The sequence below is a fragment of the Neodiprion virginianus genome, chromosome 1 (assembly GCF_021901495.1).
Source record: "Neodiprion virginianus isolate iyNeoVirg1 chromosome 1, iyNeoVirg1.1, whole genome shotgun sequence".
In the NCBI taxonomy this organism is placed as follows: domain Eukaryota; kingdom Metazoa; phylum Arthropoda; class Insecta; order Hymenoptera; family Diprionidae; genus Neodiprion; species Neodiprion virginianus.
The window spans coordinates 35,466,998-35,487,138 of NC_060877.1; the positions used below are offsets into that span (position 1 = coordinate 35,466,998).

Genomic DNA, 20,141 nt, shown 5'->3' on the forward strand with positions numbered 1-20,141 from the left:
GACCCGGGTAGGAACCGGAAAAACGGTACCGCAACGCGGAGGGCTCGCTGACGGTTACGAGGGGTGGTGGTGGGGCTGGAAAGAGGGAGCGGTCAGCCATCGCGGCCTTCTAATCGACGCTAATTAGACCGTCGGAGGCGTGGGGGTAGAACGAGGGACGGACGGAAGGACCGGAGGTGAGCCGCGGCAAGAGGGAACCGCATACCCGAGTCTTGCGGCCGCAGCCTCCAGGTTCGCCGAGTAGTGTGAAATATCGCAGTAAAGTGTGACAACGAGGTGTTCACCCACTCGAGGTGTACCCGAGCTACGTCGGCTGCTACGGGCCACCGTAATAATTACTTTGTTTAGTCAAGTGTTAGTGAGCTCGAGCCGGTGATTAAATCGCCTCTAATTGATAAATTCATCAGAAACCTGGAACCAGCTCTCGCCCCCGAAGGCGCGCATATATATTATATATACATATATACATATATACGCAGACGCACAGACACACGCATATATATATATATATATATATATATATATATATATATAAGCAAATTAATGTCAATGATGCACTCCGCCGGGCTGCAGGAGCACCAACGCGGCACCAGCAACGTCCCAGGTCCGTCATCCTCGTCGGCAGCCCCCGACAGTCCGCCGAGGTCTTCCTGCTGCGAAAGGGACCGCGACAATCATCTCGTAGATGAGAACAGGAACGATACTCCCGGTCCCGCAAATTCCGCCGGTCAGAGCCTGTCCCTCACCCTCGAGGACAGGGAACTGTGGACCAGGTTTCAGTGCATCACCAACGAGATGATCGTCACCAAGAACGGAAGGTGCGTTCGTTACGCGATCGCGATGCCTTTGGTAGAACTACGGTGTTTTCGTTCTGAAATATCGTGACGAGTTCTCTATGACTTCGCGTGTCAGCTTGTTGTGTTTGGAAGTGTTATGAAATTGACGGTTCTTCTTTTTTTTGTTTCGTGAGAACGAAATTACGACAGTCATGGTTATATCCAAATCTTTGTATGCTTTTTTTACGGCATATTTCAGTGGTGGTTTTATACGCTTCTTGAAGAAGTTTGGTCTACGGAATAAAAGCAGTGACGTTAACGCTGGGTCAGGCCTCGTGGACCTCATTTCGGTCCGTTTATAATCCAAGATTCTTGATATTTTTACAGAAACGATTAAATTATCTCTCGGCAACTCGATTGTTGTTCGCTTTTTTTCTGCACGTTGACTGTTCGGAAAATTAGCCTTGGTTTGTTAAAATTCGAATTTATTCACCTTCGCGTGATGAAAACTCGTTTGCTTCTGAGTTCTAGTTGGATAGTCTGAAAATTGACATCTCGGAGGTTTTTTGCTGAATAATCCTTGTTCCATGCGGCTATAACCATCGATTGCTGATAACCGATTCATCAAGTGTCAATAATACTTATCTTCACTGTAATCCGAAGAATTTGTAGATATTTCAGAAAACAATCAGTGCCAACGCGTAGATAGTGAATATAAATTTCTTAGTCTCCGTCGATCAAATTTATTCACCTCATCGCATTTCTCATTCGATGTATGAAAAAATCTAAAAATTCATACATCATTGACCACACTAACCGATCGCGAAGTGCAACATATTACGTGGAACATCCAAGCAGCTTCGCAGTACAAGTTTTTTGGGAAGTTTTAGTCATGTTATTTATTCCAGGCGGATGTTTCCTGTGGTCAAAGTCATCGCCAGAGGATTGGAGCCGGCGGCCATGTACACTTTGCTTCTGGAGTTCGTGCAAGTCGATCCTCACAGGTAAATACGGACTAATCGCGGTAAATCCGGTTTCTTGTCATTATTCGGTACTATGCGAGAGGTGTGCAGAACGTGTAACGAGCAATTCTGTACCGGTTAATTTCTCCGAAGGATGACTTCGACACTAATCGTTCTCCAGTTTACGCTGCAGAAATGTCAGCGGACGATAAGCTACATATATACATCTTTGAAATAGTTTGTTGAAGTTAACTGTGAAGAAGCGTAATACTTTTAACGTCGTATTTCACTCCGGCACTCGGCTGACGGGTTTTACAGCTTGTCGATTGACACGTTACTACAATATGATTCCTGAGGACGAGATAACCCGTAGTAAAATATCAGGTTCCTCGCGACGAAAGCTTTTACAACGCCGCACATATGAGGAGGCAATAAATCGAATATAGGTGAGGGTTTTGGATCCACAGATTATTACGCGTTAGAAAAAGTGTTGGAACCTTCGAAGAAGATGATACGAACTTCTCGAATTAGGGTAACGCAAAACTTGTTACGATGTAAATGTATAAACTTTTTTCTGTCCAAACTGATCGCGGGAGAGCTGCTAGAAAAAGAGTTTTAGGCTTGGTCGGTACACCTAATGCACTTTAAGAATTTGAAACAAATAGTGCGAGTCAAGCTACATTGAGAACGAGGCGTTAATTAGGCTGATAGTTTGCCGGCTAAATTGGTGAAGAGATCGGACCTGTATTTTTCAATTTTATATTAGACTGTAAACCTTCTGGTTTTTGAATTACCGCTACTGCGAGGCAAGAGTGCAATTGCGAGTCGTAAACACGGGCGTTGATATGCTACGTGTTGTATCGTCTATTTATGTTTAACTGTGTCGAACAGAAAGCAACGGCGAAAGTTTAGGGCATAATATTTTCATTTCATAGCTCACAGCTAGTCATTGCAGGAACAAAAATTACGTGGTAACGAAACCGCGCAATGTAGGAGGGAAAAAATAGGAGAATTTTAATGTCACGTGACCGCGACATGAGCTACCGGCAATGTTTGATCAACGTAATGAGATTCCACCTTGCAATTTGCTCCTACGATATTTGTATGGGCGAGATGTTTTCTTTGTTCGCGGTGTGTCGTAATTTTTAAATTGAGAGAGAGAAAGAGGGAGACAAAAAAGGATAATCAGCAATTTCCGATTCTTATTGAAATATTAAATAAATTTTTGTGTTCGGACACGGAGGAAATACCGATGTTAGGTGCCGTTTGGGAGTTTCGTAACATGACGGTTCACGACAGAGCGTTTCACAATATTCCACAGTTACCACCGCTAAAGAAGTTTCGCTTCGAAAGAAAAAAAGGGACGAATCTTGCGTTAGTCAAAGACTGCGTTAAAGGAACACGGTTAATCCCATTTAGGTCGTGTAAATATGGAGAGTTTGACGAAAATTACAATGCAGGTGGAAATACGTGAACGGGGAATGGGTGCCAGGTGGAAAAGCGGAAGTGGCTCCACCGAACCCGATCTACATCCACCCGGAGAGTCCGAATTTCGGTGCACACTGGATGAAGGAGGCCGTGTCCTTCGCGAAGGTCAAACTGACGAACAAGTCTAACGGAAACGGACAGATAATGCTGAACTCGTTGCACAAATACGAACCCAGGGTGCACCTCGTGAGAGTTGGTGCCGAGGAGCAGAGAACGGTAGGGTTTCGCTGTTGCGGCGTTAAATTCCTCAGCAGTGGTAAATTTACTCCAGCGAATCGGGAAACTCATCTATTTTTCCACCTATCGCAGGTCCTTACCTACAGATTTCCCGAGACCCAATTCATCGCGGTGACGGCCTATCAAAACGAGGAAGTAACTAGTCTCAAAATAAAGTACAACCCCTTCGCGAAGGCCTTTTTGGACGCGAAAGAGAGACCCAGCGATACTCAATCATATCCGCAATGTAAGTGGCCTGCTAATTACGTGTGTATTAATTATGTATATTCGAATACATTTACCAATAATTGCCAACTGTGATAATACCTAATCAGCCTCGTTGCCTGTTCGCGACTTTGTGTAAATGTGGGTACACTGAGAGAAATTTTTAGTTCCGGTTACCGCTCAGTCCTTAACTATTTTCATTTTTTACCACAATCTCAAAAATATAGTTCTACGTAGAGAATGAAAATTAGTTTTCCAGCTGTTGCCGGAAAGTCTAGTATCCGTTGCTATTCTTTATCGTTACGATCACTGTTACTGTATTTTCTTGCAACTGTTGCGAAAATTTAATTCTTAACAATAACAGACGTTAAGGCCTTGTTTAACTAAAAAAGTAGAGTAAACCGAACGAAGTGATTTTGCGTTATAATAACCAAAAAAGGATCGACGATAGCGCAAAATGGTTACGCGTACCTCGTTTTTCGTAATTCCAACGATATTCAAACAGTTTTTTTAACGATACCTGTTTTACTGAATTTTTCTAGTTACTGTAACAAATGAAATTTTTCTCAGTGTACCAGCGACAGCAATCGATGTTTCGATGATCAGGTTTGGTTCACATTGCGGCTGAAATATTTTCCGAGCTTTGAACCGAACCGATGACGTGTTCTTTTCCTGCAGTTGGATTTATTCTAAATATTACTTGACGTTGTAGACACTGGTACTTGGTTCCTACCGCAGCCGACTATGAGCTACGAATACAACCCTGCGTCAGCCCTTGCCGTCGCCCAAAGTCAACCACAAGGCGGCTCGACCAGTCTGCCCACCTCCATTTCGGTAAATCATAAAAACGCCTGTAGACCCGGACCTTACACGCTCAGGCCGAAGTACATTCAGGACGGTGAGTCAAATAAACTCCCCATCACTCCATCTTCATTGCACAGACACACGTGTTTACGATGTTGATTATTCGAGTCAGTATAATATTTTTTTATAACCGAATATGGTGGTCCTATACACGAAATGAATTCAGTCGGTACAATTATTACTCGCCTCGAATGGTCTTCAAATTTCAGCTAAATGAAACGAACGATATCTAAATCACTTGAAATCACACGATAGCGGTGAAGAAATCACGCGGCAAACGTTGAAATTTACGAAAATTGTTGTAAGTCTTGCTTACGGTGAACGCCGAATTGTTTCAATTCGTTAAAATTCTATCGATTTCTAGTTTATCGTTTACTTTCGTTGACTTTCGGTTTACCAATTGATTTCGAATACTATCTTCCAGCATTTTCGGTCATTCCCACCGCTGTCCAATGATTTTTTGTGATTCTACCATAACCAATCCGGAAAGCACCGAAAATCGCCCGGACGGCTAGTACATAATTTAAAATCTGGCGTGACAATGAAAATCAATGTCGATGAATTGAAATCATTCGTTTGATTTCCAAGCGAATGGCTTCTCGACTGAGACCAACCGCATAGAGATCTGAAAAATAACAATCGCGACCCGAACATTTGAAGCGCTTTCTAGCCGTCCCTTATCTATTCAAGTCCCTGAACAACAAAGCAACCATATAAAGAGGTTTTACGACTTCTCAGAGCAACACGTCGATCCCTACGGACCGGCGCTGCTGCATTCGACGACGTACGTCGGCTGGGCGCCTCGAAGTCCCGAAGCGCTGGCCGCGGGTACTTTGCAGGATTGGCCGCCAGCCTCGCCGTCGCCGTCATCCTCGGCGTCATCGCCGTACGCGCACTCCGGTTCGGCTCCAGCGACGACGACGACTTCCTGCACGGTCTACGTGCCATCGGCACCCTGCAGCACGGCGACACACGGCCAGACGCACTGCGGCGATTCGTCAGGGTGGCTGCACCCTTCGGCGTCCCCGAGCGACCAGATGCAGCAGCCGTATCTGAACCTGAACCTGCATCTGCACCACCAGATATCCCCGTATCCCCCGGGCGGTCCGAGCCTCCATCAGCCGTTGAACGGACCCGCCGAACCGGACGAGTATCACCCGGAGTACCACCACCATCCCGGGCAGTCGCTGCATCCCCATCAGCACCACCACCCCCAGCTGCATCTTCAACATCCTCAAGGTACGCCCTCGCCGAATTCGGTCGCCGAGTACGAGGCGCCGAAGGAGATGCAGAGTGTCCAGGGGTACCCGGAGCAGGGAAACCCAGAGGAGGACGTAGCTAGCGAGGCTGGCCGGAGGTTTTCCTCGGTCGTCGATCACCATCATCGGCAACACCATCAGCAGCAGCAACAGCAGCAGCAAAGGCAACAGGACGCATCGGCTGCCGAACATCAGTCGAACTGGTCACCGCTGACACCTCCGCCTGCGCCACAGACTACCGCTATTTGACCGGGGCGAGGTAATCCACCTGCATTACGGTGAATTGAGAAGTGGAAGGGTCAAAAACATGGGCACCGTACATAACGAGTGAATTTCGTAGGCTGAATTATCGATTTTCGTTACCTTGCCGATGCTAAAGGTATAATCATATTATTCTTGCTGTATTTTGCCTGGCGTCGGGTAGCGGTAGTAAAATATTTCTGCGCTGGATAAGATCGTGCAGCCGAAACAAAATCACAGGTGAACCAACGGCGGCCATTTTGATTTCACGCCACCTGTGAAATCTACAGGTATCGTGGACACGTTATTTTCAACGAATTGACAAACACGTTTCTCACGATCAGTTAAGGATGTATTGGCTATACATTCTCAACCAAAAGTTAGTCTCGTCGACAATATTGAATACTTTATGATAAAATAAAAATCGGAAAAAAATCAACCACTATAATAACGATAAGAAAATTAAATTTGAATAATAATAATGCCAAAAAGTTATCGATAAATTGTCTAAGTAAAACATTGTTTAACAAATTTTCGGGGAATGTTTTTTTGTCATGTGAAATGAATTTGTTGATTTTTCTGAATGCGAATGATTTTTTAAAGAATTTTTGCATTATTTTGAAATTATCGTTAGCGAAAATTTTAAATTTTGAACGATGGAGGAAAAATCGTGAATTTTAGATACGCTTTTCGTAAAAACGTTGTACATTAAAATTAAGAAGTTTCCGGTGCATTGTACGAATAGTATCGTAAAGATAGCCTTTACGAATGTTCGGAAACGGAAATTTCAAAATAATGAGAAAATCATTTAGAAATTCATGTGCACTTGAAAAAATCAGCGAATTCATTTCCTAAAAATTTGTTAAAACTTTTGGACATTATCATAATTCAAATTTAAGTTTCATATCGTTTTTATTGTGGTTGATTTTTTCCGATTTTCATCTTATCATAAAGAATTCAGTATTGTCGAGACTCACTTTTGGGTGGGAATGTATAGCCAGTACATTCTTAAAAATATTCACGCAGAGTAATTTGCTCGTACTTGTACCGAATGATTTACCCTTAACCACGATTTTTTTCCACCATTTTCCGAAAGTAATCAATCTAAACAATAGAATGTAAACAATGATGATGGGAATCCGTACTTTATCTTTAAACTAATCATGTTTATTGTTTATCGTTCATCGAGGCTCGCGCGACAAATATAGAGCTCGAAGGTAGATGCTTATTTTAAAAAACACTGCAGGCTGCAGGAGAAGATAGTTTCCATTTTTATCGTGAAATATTCGAACTGTGTAGACGACGCGCGCGTTTACTGTATGATTCCGGTGAAATATAACTAAAACTAAAAACTTTTAATTCTATCACTCCCACTCTCACAAAAAAATCTCAACTTTAATGTTTGACTACACCGTAAACGTTTTACTTCACCCTTGTTCCTGTAATATTATACCTCAAATTTTTCAAATACGCACATTATAAATGTTAACGTAATTGTTATCGATAAAACCGAGACGACAGTATACGATAGTAAAGAGATGATTGTTACTGTTATAATGCAATTGAGGAGGCACACACACGTAAATTATAATACAATAATTTTACGGTAGTTGAAGTCGGTAGTAATACCTACGTAAGTCGGAACAAAATCCGTCCATTTGAAAGAATGTCTGGCGAATTCTTGTCGCCTGTAAATAAGATACGGCTACGAATAGGATAATTATAGGTAATTAGCATAAGATTACAGAAGATTGTCGTCTCCCAGGACAGCATTAAGGTAGTTCCTGCCATTTTCGTCACACAGACATGCGCCCCTCAAGTACACAAGCTTTGTTGGCGGTCTCTCTCACTCTCGTTGGCTCGTGTCGTACGTACCGTAAAATCCTCAACTTTGGATTAAAATTACTCTGAAACGGTACAGTGAAATATATACTACAATCAGCGAGGAAAGTTTTTGTCACGATGCTTTAACATACTCATTTTTCATTAAGATTCTCAGAGATAGGAAGTCAGGTGTAGAAAATTGAAACTTTGACAATTAATATCTCGAGATTGAAACGGTCAAGCTCACTCAATTTTGATAGCTGATGTAAAATACTGTTATGAAAGTGTGTACTTTTTTCTTAGAACGATTGTAAGAAAACTCATTTTGGGAGGAACTACCATAATAATATAAGCTATTATCGCGGTAAAGTCCTTATACTGTATAATTAAATACTCAGATACACACAGTGTATGTTTGCCTAAAGCTTAAGTAGTAACGGTAATATCCATATCCTAGAGACGCGAATTGTTAATTTGCCGCCTATCACTTTCCGATATACCTAGAAAATTTTTCAACATCGACTTACACAAATTTACTATAATGATAATAAAACCGTGAGTGTTCAGTGCTCTTATTTTTTATTACCATGTAAATATTGTACAGCCCGTAGGCGATTGAGAGGTTTCAGGTATAGAGGTATAAAGGGTGTATTCTGATGATAAAAATAAAAAATTGAAAAGAACAACAATTTATTTCACTACGTAGGTAAATACCTATCACAATTTTACCTGGCTTTCGAAGTTGCATTAACCTGATCCCGTCACAGTATAAACAATTACTGATATAAATAGTTTCAGAACATCATCCGAACCAATGACTTCCCATACAGTCTCTCGTCCATTCCGTCTGACACACCCAGCACCACTGGAAACTACAGCCAGCTCTTGTACAAACCATGTGCATACAGCCACCTGCCAATCATTATTGTTCCCCAATCTCAATACTTCATTATCATTTCCATATCCAAATTATGGCAAATATAATGGGCAAGCGAGTTAAAAACTCTTAATAAGGTAAGACTGAAAAATATACGTGAATAAGCTTACCATCTCGTTCAGTCGGCGTTCTACATTTCGGGCATGGTTTCGTCGATATTTGAATGGTCTTCTTACTCGCTTCGTCCCACTTGGCCTGGAATTAAAATTAGGTTATCTGTCTGATTAATTATCGATTCAAATACGTAAATAAAAATAGTGTTACTTACCTCGCTAGCTCGCAGAGGATCAATTGCATAGCCTGAAGGACAGGAGACGGCGGAGGTAGAAGAATACGTCGTAGGCTGTTGTGAGTCACATTCACCTACGTGGAAACCTTGCAAGCATCGCCTACAGAAAACATACTATGGGAAAACACTGAATTATAGTGGTTTTTCAGCAGTGAGTAAGTGCTAAATGTCCTCGAGTACTGGCAACAATTCTATGACGTACCCCACAACCACCAATACATTGAATTCTACGACAGTCGTCCTCATCCGGGGATCGACTACGCTCCTCATCAGTCTGATCAGGTGGAATAATTCCCATTCCGCAATCGGGCCTCGGGCACAGAAGTCCTCCTGCCCTTAGAACGTATTCCTCAGTTCCAAATCGTTGGTACTGCTCATACTGTAATTTGAATTGCGTTCATTCATTGGTAATCCAATGATATTTATGGAATGAGTGTGACGGTGAAAGTAGAAGAGGCCAATAATTTTAGGTACCGCTGTACCTGCTCAGGTGAGAGAAGACGGAAGTGATGAACTTCGGATATGTGCGAATTTTGGCAACCAGCCGGACATGGCAAGGTATAGTATCCGTGGTTGTCGTCAAACTCAAACTGACGATCCCGCAGACGAGCCACGCAATAGTCCCGGAAGCAGTCCAGGCAGGTTACATGTCCAGCCTCGCAAGGGAAAACCAGTACCGTGTCCCTGAAAAGTATTAACAAAGCTTGTATTAATTCTTCTTACGTTTACTTCTACACCAATTATTTATGTGCCAAATCAAAGCTTTACCTTGTATCCGTGCAAGCCAGACAAGGTACATTTCTCAGATTTGGTTTAATCAAATAAAGTGGTACCGCCTCATCTTTTTCTCCAAGACTCACGTGATTGGCGCACTTGAAATAAAACTGCGCGTATCTCACTTGAGGAGTACCTTCATCCTTCTGCGCTAAGGAAGACAGTAATGTCTGACAATCGTGATTCTCACAATGTACAGTTATTCTACGAGGCTGCTGCACGTCAGGCCAACACTGAGGGTCTCGATCCACAGTCACAGCCCCGCTACCACATGTCGCGCATCTCACTCTCAGCTTTCCTGCTTCCACTGATTTACATGGCAGCGAACAGTAAACGTAAAAATGGGCACGGGCTTGTTGCTGCTCTGTAAAATCATTACAACCACCAAGTTCAAAAGAGTATTGTGATAATAATTACAGCTTAAAAACACTGCAGTGTAATTACGTAAACATATATTGACCAATTTTTTTTGTTCCGTTCAACAAGAAATCTACTATTCGAGAATTCTATCGTCAAGACTTTAATCCTACAAAAGTCATTGCAATGGGGAAAACTAAATGTACGAATACCCTGCTCGCTGTGATTTTCATGACGGTCCGAATCGTCCAATGGTAAGTCGATCAAAGTTTCGTTCAGAGGTTTGCTTCCACTTTCATTTGCTTCCGATCCTTCATCTATAGATTCTTCGATAAGATTTTTAGTATCCTTTTTTCTATTAAGGCGATTTTTTCCGGGTGGCAATTTTATGGCATGCAAAATACTTTGCTGACCAAGATCGCATTCCTAGACAACAGATAAAAATATTTACATTTCAGATTAGAATTGAGGTTAGGTAGATAAACACAATTGTTAATAACTATATTTTGTACCGTAATAAAACGACAGTTTACTCCTGCTTATACGATTGTTAACATACCTCTATTATCGTGGAATTGTGCAACTCTTTACCAGCAAATATGATCTTGATATCTTCGGGAGATATGCCAAGCTGAGGCCCAACGATCTCTTTTAGGTTTCTGATGTCCCATTTCGGATCTAAATCAATGGAGAGCGTATTTCCCGTGTTAGTTTTCACGTAGATACTCAATGAGTTCGATATCTTTCGTTTTCCGAACCAAATCAACTGCAACATTCTCAAAAAGGCACCCTTCAGAAGATTGAACAGAAAACTCATTATAGTCTTTAATATCGAAGGAGTTCTACGTAGAATTTTGCTTTACGGTAACACCAAATGTTATCGCGATAAATGTGGAGGAGTAAATGTTTGCATATGAAGCGTATTTTCTGCGTCAAATACGTATATTTTACAACCTTCAAAAAATCATTTCGAACCATTCGAACCCAAATTAGGTGCGAGATATATTCTAGTCAGACGCAGAGTGCAGCACTTGACTGTTGGGGCTGATAAAGGACATATTCTATTCGCCATCTTTTGAAAATGAAATGGTTGAAAGACTCACCTGATTGGTCAATATTCGAATATCAGCCAACCGGCTGCTTTTTCCAAAGCTTTCATTTTCAAAACGTGACAAATAAAATGCACCCAATATTTCACGCAGCATCGATTCAAATCAGGTAGCTCAGACCTGTACAGATGAATATTGATATACCGATCTGTTACTAGCCAAAGTATATACTATGTACGTTACCTTAATTATTCGATTGAATTATGAATTTGCAATCAATTCTTCCCCATGCGGGAGTTTTAACAATATTTGAGTTTCGTGCCGATCCCGTGAGCAAATAAAACGCTAGTATAACGGTAGCAACCCACTGAATTTCGGTTGTTTCGGTCAAAGAGGACAGTTTCAATCACGGTTTCAATGCCGAGTAGGCACTGAACTCTGTAATATATTTCGTCTCTACGTTTCTTGGGTTCATAATTATCATCCGATAGCATTGTTTTGGTAAAATAAAGTTCAAAATTTCCACCAGTGAAGATATGAAAACAGCGAAACCTCAATCAGATGTGATTGAAAAGAACCAAAAGTGGTGGCTGCGCTTTGTCCCTGATGCCAAAAAGTGGACCGATGTGAACATTTTAAGGTTTTTAAGCATCTACAAAGTTCATCCTATATTATGGGACCCTACGCATTCATTTTACAAAGATCGATCGAGAAGGATGAAGGCGTACGGTATAATAGCTAGGAGATTGAACTTGCTTGGTGTGAGTGAAAGAGAATGTATCAGATTAATGGAATCTCTGAAAGCCATGTACGCAGAAGAGAAGAGGAAACAGATGATCGAAAAAAGATGCAGTCGAAAATATGTGTTTCCGTCAACCTGGTATCGCATTCTTGAAGAGATGATAGAATCTGTTCAAACAAAGTTAGCACAATCATCCGACAAGGGTCAGTAAAAATTACGTTGTCTGCTTCTAAGGTTGTGTGAAAGTAACAAAAAAAAAACTTCTTTCAAGTCTCCTCAGTAAAAGCAGAACCTGCAAAACCATGGCAAGCCTGCTGCCCAAGATTATACACCGAAGATATTTGGACACCGGAGCATTTCAAAACAAACGTCATAAATTGGTTTCTCGCACCGCAAGACCAGCAACTATTTTGCACCTGTCAACATTTTTCCGAAACAACTGTCGACAATAAATCAGACACAGAAAAGAGCTCCGCACATTCAGATTCTGTGTGCAATTCTAGTTACGGAATAAATCCATCAGATTCTTCTGATACGTGCTGTCCCAAGATTTGTGGAGGTAAGATAATCAAATTACTTAGGCAAGCGAACGCTGTAGGGTTGAGAAATGATGCTTAATGTTTGATAGAGAATCCAAGCAATCATCACAGTAAAATTCTATGTTGCATAGATTCACTGTACAGCAAAGAAGAGGATAGCGATGTCAGTGTGGCTTTGCTGTCATGTTGCGGACAACATGATAACAGTAATGATCGGTATAAATATGGCAAGAAATCCACAAAATGTAAATCAAAGAAGCAGCACCGACGTATCAAGGAAGATGGAGGTTTATGTGAAGACAATTCATCCTATACGACAATTTGTGGAGAAAAATTGAACTTTTGTGGGAACGAACCTGCAGAGAAACCGTCTACTGAAATTTCGACGTGTCCAAAGAATAAGTTAGTCGATATTCCACTAAAGAATTTAATCTCCAAGGGTCTCTAGTCTAACTGATTAATTTACGATATTCGAGTTCCCTACGGAGATGCAAAAATATTTGTGTATTGGTTTCTTAGTAACGCACTTTTTGACAGTACAAATGTCTGCGGTAATGGATATCAGGACAAACCTTCACTCTGCGGAGGTGAATCGGAAATTAGTAAAGACTCACCAATGCGATGTGACTTGCAAAGTAGCACAGATAAATTCTCTCCCCATGATCCATCACAAATGTCATTCGAAACCCCGATGATCCGCCCTTGTGGGCCTAGTCATGTTCTGGATTTCTGCTCCAATCAAAGTTTTAGTGATGACAGTAAAGGAAGTGAATTGTCGACAAAACGTGAGACCTCAACCACAACGCAATCAAACGATACTTGTCTCTCAGACAGCGGTAAATTATCATCCTCGTTATCAAACAGTTCCGAACAAACCTCCTCAGTAGATTCAAACTGTAAGCCGATATGTGTAAAAGAAGAATCAGATCACAGATTGGATTATCATGTAAGTAGAATTGACTTGTGCATCAAAAATGTAATGCTTTTATAATCTCACTTGAACTACAGTTTGCTCTATTGCTGCATTATTTCACAGCCCGACCCAACTCTGTGTGAGAAATGCGCAGCGGACAGAGTTCCTATAACAGCAGTGCATAAGAACGTTCTATTTTTCCAAGACCCTCGAATGCCAGAGCTGGATAAGTACTGTCGCTATAAAGACTGGGACCAGATATACAATATCAGAACTCAAGTTCCCGACGAAGAACCAAATATTCAGATAGACACGGACTGGTTACTCATGATGCAGAGTAAAGACGAACCGTCAAAACCAAAGAGAGACAATCATTTGCACACCCAAGCAGATGTACACCTATTTATAGATCCAGAATCGTCTGAAGCTAGACAAGTGAGTTTGAATAATGAATATAAGCATGAATATGGATTAAATATTCGAATCAAGCAGCCTGGGCATTACGCCTGCAAAGTCCCTGATGCACCAGGTGATAAGCCTGCACAGCTTATGTTGTGAATGGGGAAAATTCGGGAAGTATAAAAAGCTTTCGGTGTTATTTTCATGATGTTTAGGTAACTTTTAGTCTGTATTCGCGAGCTTTCAATGACTGAAGTATGGAATATAAATATTTAATAAAGAAGTTGGTATAGTAAGTTGACGGGTTTAAAAGAACTTCAATTTTTCAGCTGTACCAGCTCTTAGCCTTTATAAGGTTTTACCAAGAGCCTCTTTTTATTTTTATTTCTTGATGCATAAATTTTCATTCTCAACACACTGTGCACTAACATACAATTCACACTGTATTTGAAAATATGTTCGATGCGTTAGGATCATTAATATAGACTCATTATAACGCAGTTATTACATTTACCCAAAACAAATGGGCAGTCAAAAATCGATAATTTCTCAACCATACGTCATATTTATGAACATGAGCTTAGATGTACGAAAAAAAAAAAACACCATAAAAATGATGAAGAGTTACAATTTTATAGTTTTAAGAATCGAAATATTTTTTATACATCATTCATTTCATGCGCTCTCTACAAAACAGCACCCACTGTGTTATTGGTAGATCAAAATTAAAGCGCATAAAAAAAATAATGAATAAAGTGTGAATAAATATACATAGTTATACACATGCGTACATATAACATATATTGAAGTGTGCACTTCAGTTATAATTTTCAAATATACTCAAATTCATTGCATGAAATTGATAAAACTAATAAAATTCGAATCACTTGATATGATAAACTTCAATATTTACAATAGTTAATACATTATGTTTTTTTCCAATTCTAAACTGTCATCGGGCGATTTAATAAATAATGGGCACCGCCACTCGCACTTAGCAGCTATTGAGACCAAAAATAAATGTTATTTAGCATCGTGAGCAGGGAACGTGGTTTGAATGATATTTGTACAATTTTATGGTGTGATAAATGATGAACAACAGTATGATTTTAATACATAAAAATTTGGTCGTGATATTTAACGGTAATTGAAAAATGATTTTTTGTTTTTTTTTGTATACGAGTGGTGGATTTTTGCTTCTTGATCAATTGGCGATGCGTTTACATTTTACGTAATACTTCACACACCTAGGTATCGACGCTTGAACTTCCGTTCACGCTACGGTGTTAGTGTAATAAACAATTGGTTGTACTTTTGGTTTGACAATTCATCATATGTCATCTTTTAGGAATCGAGTTATTTGACTAGCTTGCGTTTCTATTACTCCCTGGGTCCGTTTAATCTTCTTTATGTCAATAAATAACAAGTCAGTTGCATTTTTTTGTTGTGATTCTGAAAAATAGAAACACAAAGTTTCACTTAGTTGTTGTAAACGATACCCGTATTTATCTTCAGTCACAAATGTCTAAACGAAACAGAATAAAATCACATTTCACTACATAACACATTAGCTAAAAAAAATAAAATGATTCACTGAACTTACATTAACTTCAATTGGTTTTCTTGGAGTCTGTCTTTTCATCTTTTGTTTGGCCTCGTCCAAGTAATTTTGCCAACGAGTCCCAGATTCCTCCCATGAAAAGAGCGCAAAACAGGTTTTCAAAAGGAACAAAGGGATCATGGATACCGAGTAGAATAGAAGACAGCTGTTAACAGAGACAGAAACATAAAAATAATGCAGGTGAACAAAACAATGCTGGCGTAACTTAAAATTACAAACGATTGAATTCAAAAATTGTCTAAATATATTTCCACAAATATAAAAAGTGTTTGCTGCGTACCTTGAAGTAAACGAAGAAGATCACAATGCCGAAGTAAACAAGAGCATGGGGTGCAGAAATTATGTCAGTTTTCTTATCAAGCACAAATATGATCGAGGCAACCATAGATGCTTTTGTCGGGCTGATAAAGTAGGAGAAAAGTATTAGGGTTAGAGTGTAAACTATTTACATTCCGAATTTTATAGTAGCATACATCGGAAGATTTTGAGATAAATTAAGAGGTCATAAACTCACAAACTAGGCTGCATGAATTCCATAGCCGTTGGTGTCCAAACACCACGAATAAGTCGCTCAAACAATTTAGTGAATCCAGCGCCGTTACCTAGTTTCGAATTTATACATATATTAGTACGTTTCGATCAAGTTTTCTGATATTAAAGAATTTAATGTTCTAATAACATGCACAAGAAATCTTTTAAGGCGTACCTTTTAGTGTTCCAATGAGAATCATTATAAGATAAGCATTTGGATATAGTTTCCCTGCATGTGTGACACCGTCATAGACTTTTTTACACCTATGGAGTAATATAAATTGTCAACATTATGTTCGAATGTTATAATACATCGATAAGAATAGAGTTTCTATTTTTATTTACCTGTATATTTCCTTCATAGCTGAGCATATTATTTTTACTGGCAGGAATTTCGCTACTTTATACCCGACATCAAATGGTGTGTAAAATATTACATACCTAATAAAGAATTAATTACTTTCAATAACGATAAATTGATTACAATTCAGATTTCTAGAGATAACCGTGTGAAAAATTTTGGAAAGTGTGACATTAATGAGAAATGAATATTATGGGATTAGAGTGAGTTACCAGACGACGGTGGCGACTACTAATTGTGGGGTGTTTTTGAGGGGGGCAAGAACTGGCTCTCCAAGTAAACCATTGCACAACATGCCACCAGCAAAAACAACTAGCATCGTCGACAGCCAGCATGATAGCGGATGTTTCCTTGAAAATGCTTGCGCTCCTGTAAAAATGAGGATCGAACGATGATTGTGTACAATATATTTGATTTCTGTTGCCATTGATCGATAACGCAGAGCGAAGTTAATTTTCTTCAAAATATTTTCGTGGTGTTTGTGATTTTAAAATTATGCTAGCAGAGAAATTCTAAAGTGTAGAAAATCTTCAAGTACAACATGTATGTATGGTTTTGTAATTCTACCGAGTGCAACATATCAAGTCGGTCAAACAGAATCCTTACAAACGTGGTTGTCCCTGGTTCTTTAAACGTATCAATGCATTTAGTTACAAACACATGCTGCACGTCTAACTGATCTGGTAAAGAATTTCTGTAGGTAATCGAATTTTAAAGTGGAGTGAGGTATAAAAGGATTCATATGAATCGCAAGCTGCTTGCCAGACTTCTTATCTACCTAAATTTGTAATTATGCTATCTGTGTGCTATCGAATGATGGATTGTCACGAAATTCTTATCAATCCATTAAATATATTTTCACCTAACTGGAACCAAAGTTTTGCAATCTTACTTTCTGAACTGGACTAGCTATCCAGTTTGCCATTCGGACACTCAGGTAAGACTGATAGATAACTGGTATATCTACCAGTCTTTATTCAATCATTACTGTCTGAATCAATATCACCAATATTAATACCGTCCAGGCTGGCTCAGATAGGGACAGGTATTGATTGAATACTCGTGAAGTTGGCTGACTAGCTTCGTGTGATAGCTGAATTTATATGTTCGAGTAAAACTTCATGATGTAAAAATGTATGAACTTGAAATTAATTTTGCCGTAGCACAAAATACTCGAGTGAAAAATTACTTATCAATTTGTCCACTTACATATTAAATGAACTTGTTTTTTGTAATCTAACGAAAGAACATTAGCCATGTCAATTTCCTTTGACCTTCCAAGAATCATTGTTATTTATCTGGTTGAATAGATTCTGAGGTTTCTCAACTAATCAATGCCATTCACGCTACATCGCACAATACTTTCCAACTCGCGGTGGGAATATTTGTTCTTTTAAGCAAACTTTGGATGCAATAAAACGTGAACGGTATATTTACACAGACATTCCGATCCAACTGTAAGATTTTACCGACTGCAAACTATTTTGGTATAAGGAAAATTGATAGAACTAGAAAATTTGGCGATTTCTTTGAAGCCTCCGTAGGAGTGACGAAATGAAATTCGAAAGGATATTTAAGTTTTATTGTTTGTTATTAGTTTTTGGGTGACTCTAATCATTCAGTGCCACATTTCGGGTGGCTTAGAGTCTCCTACATTCCATACAAAAATAGAACAGCTAGGTTCTCTCGGTTAACATTGGGATACGTTAATATTAATTGTGATTTTAGCTGCCAAGAGTTGCCCAAACTGAACATGTGTGAACACGTGCCAGACGTATGTGAATCCTCCCTCTCGCCAGTTTCCGAGTTTCAAAAAAAGCATCTAACGTACATTACAGACAGGTCATTTCACCTTTAAATCTGATACATCTAGCAATGGGATTTAGCTCGTTAACTAAACTTGACAAGATACCGATTCAATCATGACAGTAAATGATTACTTGTATAATAACGCAAGTACTGACAATTTCATTCCTTATACTTTGATTCTTGGTTTCAATTATTTCTGTTGCTTCTAGACTTACAAAGAATCGACCCCTTTCCACACCCAGAAGTTGTAGTAACACTTTCAAGGTCTCCGATATCCTTCTTTTAATAGAATTCAGCTAATCTAAAATTACAGAGTTAAGCTCTAACTGTCGTGCCACATTATTTATCTATTTTCACATCCAAATGAACCATTCTAAAGCATTGGGTAAGTGCAAGAGCATACATAAATCTCAACTGATATCTGCGCAATTTAATCTATGAGGAAATAATTAAAATTGACTAAGGAATATAATAATCTATATAGCATGATCGGTAATCAAACTTGTGTTCAGTAACAATAATATCAAATGATAAAAGAATGAAAAGAAAAAAAGAAAAAGAAACGACGAAAGATAGATCTTTAATCGAAAAAGAGAATAAGGAAAGGAACAATGCAGTTTGTTTTACTGAAAGGAAAGTAACAATGCATAATCGTAAAAAGGTGTGTCGAATTTTATCTAAAGCAAGAATATCCGTTTAATGTATGTATTTACTTACATTATAAAGTACATATAGATAGCGAGTGCCAACCGCAACGTACGTATTTAGGAAATAAAAATACATTCAAACGGGAATACAGCGAGAGAGAGAGATAGAGAGAGAAAAAAAGAGTCCACACAACGATGATGAGAAGCGTTAAGATTGGAGAAAATCGGCAATTTTTCAAGACATTTTTTTTCGCGTAGAATTCAGCAATTTTTTATTTCCGAATAAGAATACGATCCTCGTGATTATAATGTGCAGGTCAACGACCACGGAGGGTCCAAATGAATACAAGTACCGCAGGCACGTATATATCTTACATACGTACAGCACATACATACATCAGATGAGATCTCGAGATAGGAGCTGAGGGCTTTAAATATAGAATAGGTAGGCTTACCGGGTCCTAGGTCTTCCCTGACATGCAACGCGCACAATACACAGTGTGCAATGTCAAAGTACGGGAACATTTTTAATTTAATGACCTGATTGGCCATGTCTAGGAAAGCTTCGGGATCCATGATTTCGTGTTTTTATCTCTACTCCCGGTGGATGAATATTTCTTTTTTATTAAATCTTGAAAATTACCCGAAAAAACTTGTGATGAGAAAAAAAAAATAAGCCTCTTATCAAAAAAACACCCGAGCGCCCGCGCGCTGTCTGCTACGCTGCCACTACGCCGTCTGCTAGTTGTCTGCTCGTCGTCTGCTAGAGGATACCGAGTGAAGTTCGCTTTCCATCGTCTACTCACAGGTGGCGCTGCCATCGATCGAATTTTCATCTTGGCAGTTGTCTGCTCGTCGTCTGCCAGAGGATACGGCCTGGGCTGAGTTCAGAAACCTTACTCGAGTGACTTGAGTATCGTTGTGTCTTTGTTTAATCTCACGTGTTAGACAGAGACAGTATATATCAGTGCCGAGTTCACTCAGGTAAGATTTCTGAACTCAGCCCTGAAGTTTGTTTCCGCCGCTTTCTCACAGACTGCGCCACCGTCGGTTAAATTTTTATCAACTACTGGCCCCGCTCTTTATTTGATTTATTCAACCTCTGCGCGCTTCTCCCTCCAAATGATGTTACTGTACGATTCTTATTCATACAATTTAATCTGTGTATATACCTATACCAAGAGAATATCCTTGAAAGTTAACACTCGGTCACTGCCGACTCGGCACCACTCACGTTCTTCGTCTGTTTTTCGCAGGCTGGCCATCCCATATTTAATTCTAAACTGCGAAAGGCCGAAAAATGATTGCATCGACGACGA

At 39.7% G+C, this 20,141-nt stretch overlaps 3 protein-coding genes across 4 annotated transcripts; 1 reads left to right on the forward strand and 2 right to left on the reverse strand.

Annotated features, from left to right (window-relative positions):
* The first annotated feature begins 552 nt into the window (after window positions 1-552).
* LOC124310295 (T-box transcription factor T) lies at window positions 553-6,660 on the forward strand. Its single transcript, XM_046774107.1, has 6 exons — window positions 553-818; window positions 1,685-1,780; window positions 3,199-3,442; window positions 3,536-3,689; window positions 4,380-4,565; window positions 5,270-6,660. The coding sequence occupies exons 1-6, from the start codon at window positions 553-555 to the stop codon at window positions 6,037-6,039; spliced, it is 1,716 nt and encodes a 571-aa protein (XP_046630063.1). The 3' UTR covers window positions 6,040-6,660.
* A 550-nt stretch (window positions 6,661-7,210) lies between these two features.
* LOC124310562 (E3 ubiquitin-protein ligase parkin) lies at window positions 7,211-11,233 on the reverse strand. 2 transcript variants are annotated; one of them, XR_006909696.1, is made up of 9 exons: window positions 10,771-11,233; window positions 10,424-10,637; window positions 9,849-10,218; window positions 9,563-9,764; window positions 9,283-9,459; window positions 9,060-9,194; window positions 8,902-8,986; window positions 8,584-8,766; window positions 7,211-7,937 (listed from the first exon to the last, which is right to left on the reverse strand). XR_006909696.1 is itself a non-coding variant. In XM_046774622.1 (8 exons), the coding sequence occupies exons 1-8, from the start codon at window positions 11,026-11,028 to the stop codon at window positions 8,657-8,659; spliced, it is 1,551 nt and encodes a 516-aa protein (XP_046630578.1). In that variant the 5' UTR covers window positions 11,029-11,233; the 3' UTR covers window positions 8,528-8,656. The 2 variants fall into 2 exon arrangements, 1 of the variants encoding a protein (XP_046630578.1); XM_046774622.1 differs by lacking the exon at window positions 7,211-7,937 and having other exon boundaries at window positions 8,528-8,766.
* A 3,750-nt stretch (window positions 11,234-14,983) lies between these two features.
* LOC124296663 (trimeric intracellular cation channel type 1B.1) lies at window positions 14,984-19,562 on the reverse strand. Its single transcript, XM_046746873.1, has 8 exons — window positions 19,278-19,562; window positions 16,579-16,735; window positions 16,351-16,446; window positions 16,181-16,269; window positions 15,989-16,076; window positions 15,755-15,875; window positions 15,457-15,619; window positions 14,984-15,305 (listed from the first exon to the last, which is right to left on the reverse strand). Exons 1-7 carry the CDS (start codon window positions 19,396-19,398, stop codon window positions 15,464-15,466), a joined length of 828 nt encoding a protein of 275 aa, XP_046602829.1. The 5' UTR covers window positions 19,399-19,562; the 3' UTR covers window positions 14,984-15,305; window positions 15,457-15,463.
* Window positions 19,563-20,141: the final 579 nt, after the last annotated feature.

Excerpts from the sequence above, each read along its gene's own strand:
- LOC124310295 (XM_046774107.1), top strand. The coding sequence starts at position 553 with ATGCACTCCGCCGGGCTGCAGGAGCACCAACGCGGCACCAGCAACGTC. Across the intron at positions 819-1,684 it reads ATCGTCACCAAGAACGGAAG|GCGGATGTTTCCTGTGGTCA; the intron begins GTGCGTTCGTTA and ends TATTTATTCCAG. Across the intron at positions 3,443-3,535 it reads GTGCCGAGGAGCAGAGAACG|GTCCTTACCTACAGATTTCC; the intron begins GTAGGGTTTCGC and ends CACCTATCGCAG.
- LOC124310562 (XM_046774622.1), bottom strand. The coding sequence starts at position 11,028 with ATGAGTTTTCTGTTCAATCTTCTGAAGGGTGCCTTTTTGAGAATGTTG. Across the intron at positions 9,765-9,848 it reads CTGGCTTGCACGGATACAAG|GGACACGGTACTGGTTTTCC; the intron begins GTAAAGCTTTGA and ends AATACTTTTCAG. Across the intron at positions 8,767-8,901 it reads AACGCCGACTGAACGAGATG|GTGGCTGTATGCACATGGTT; the intron begins GTAAGCTTATTC and ends AATGATTGGCAG.
- LOC124296663 (XM_046746873.1), bottom strand. The coding sequence starts at position 19,398 with ATGGATCCCGAAGCTTTCCTAGACATGGCCAATCAGGTCATTAAATTA. Across the intron at positions 16,736-19,277 it reads CAGGGAAGACCTAGGACCCG|GAGCGCAAGCATTTTCAAGG; the intron begins GTAAGCCTACCT and ends TCATTTTTACAG. Across the intron at positions 15,620-15,754 it reads TCTTCTTCGTTTACTTCAAG|CTGTCTTCTATTCTACTCGG; the intron begins GTACGCAGCAAA and ends CTCTGTTAACAG.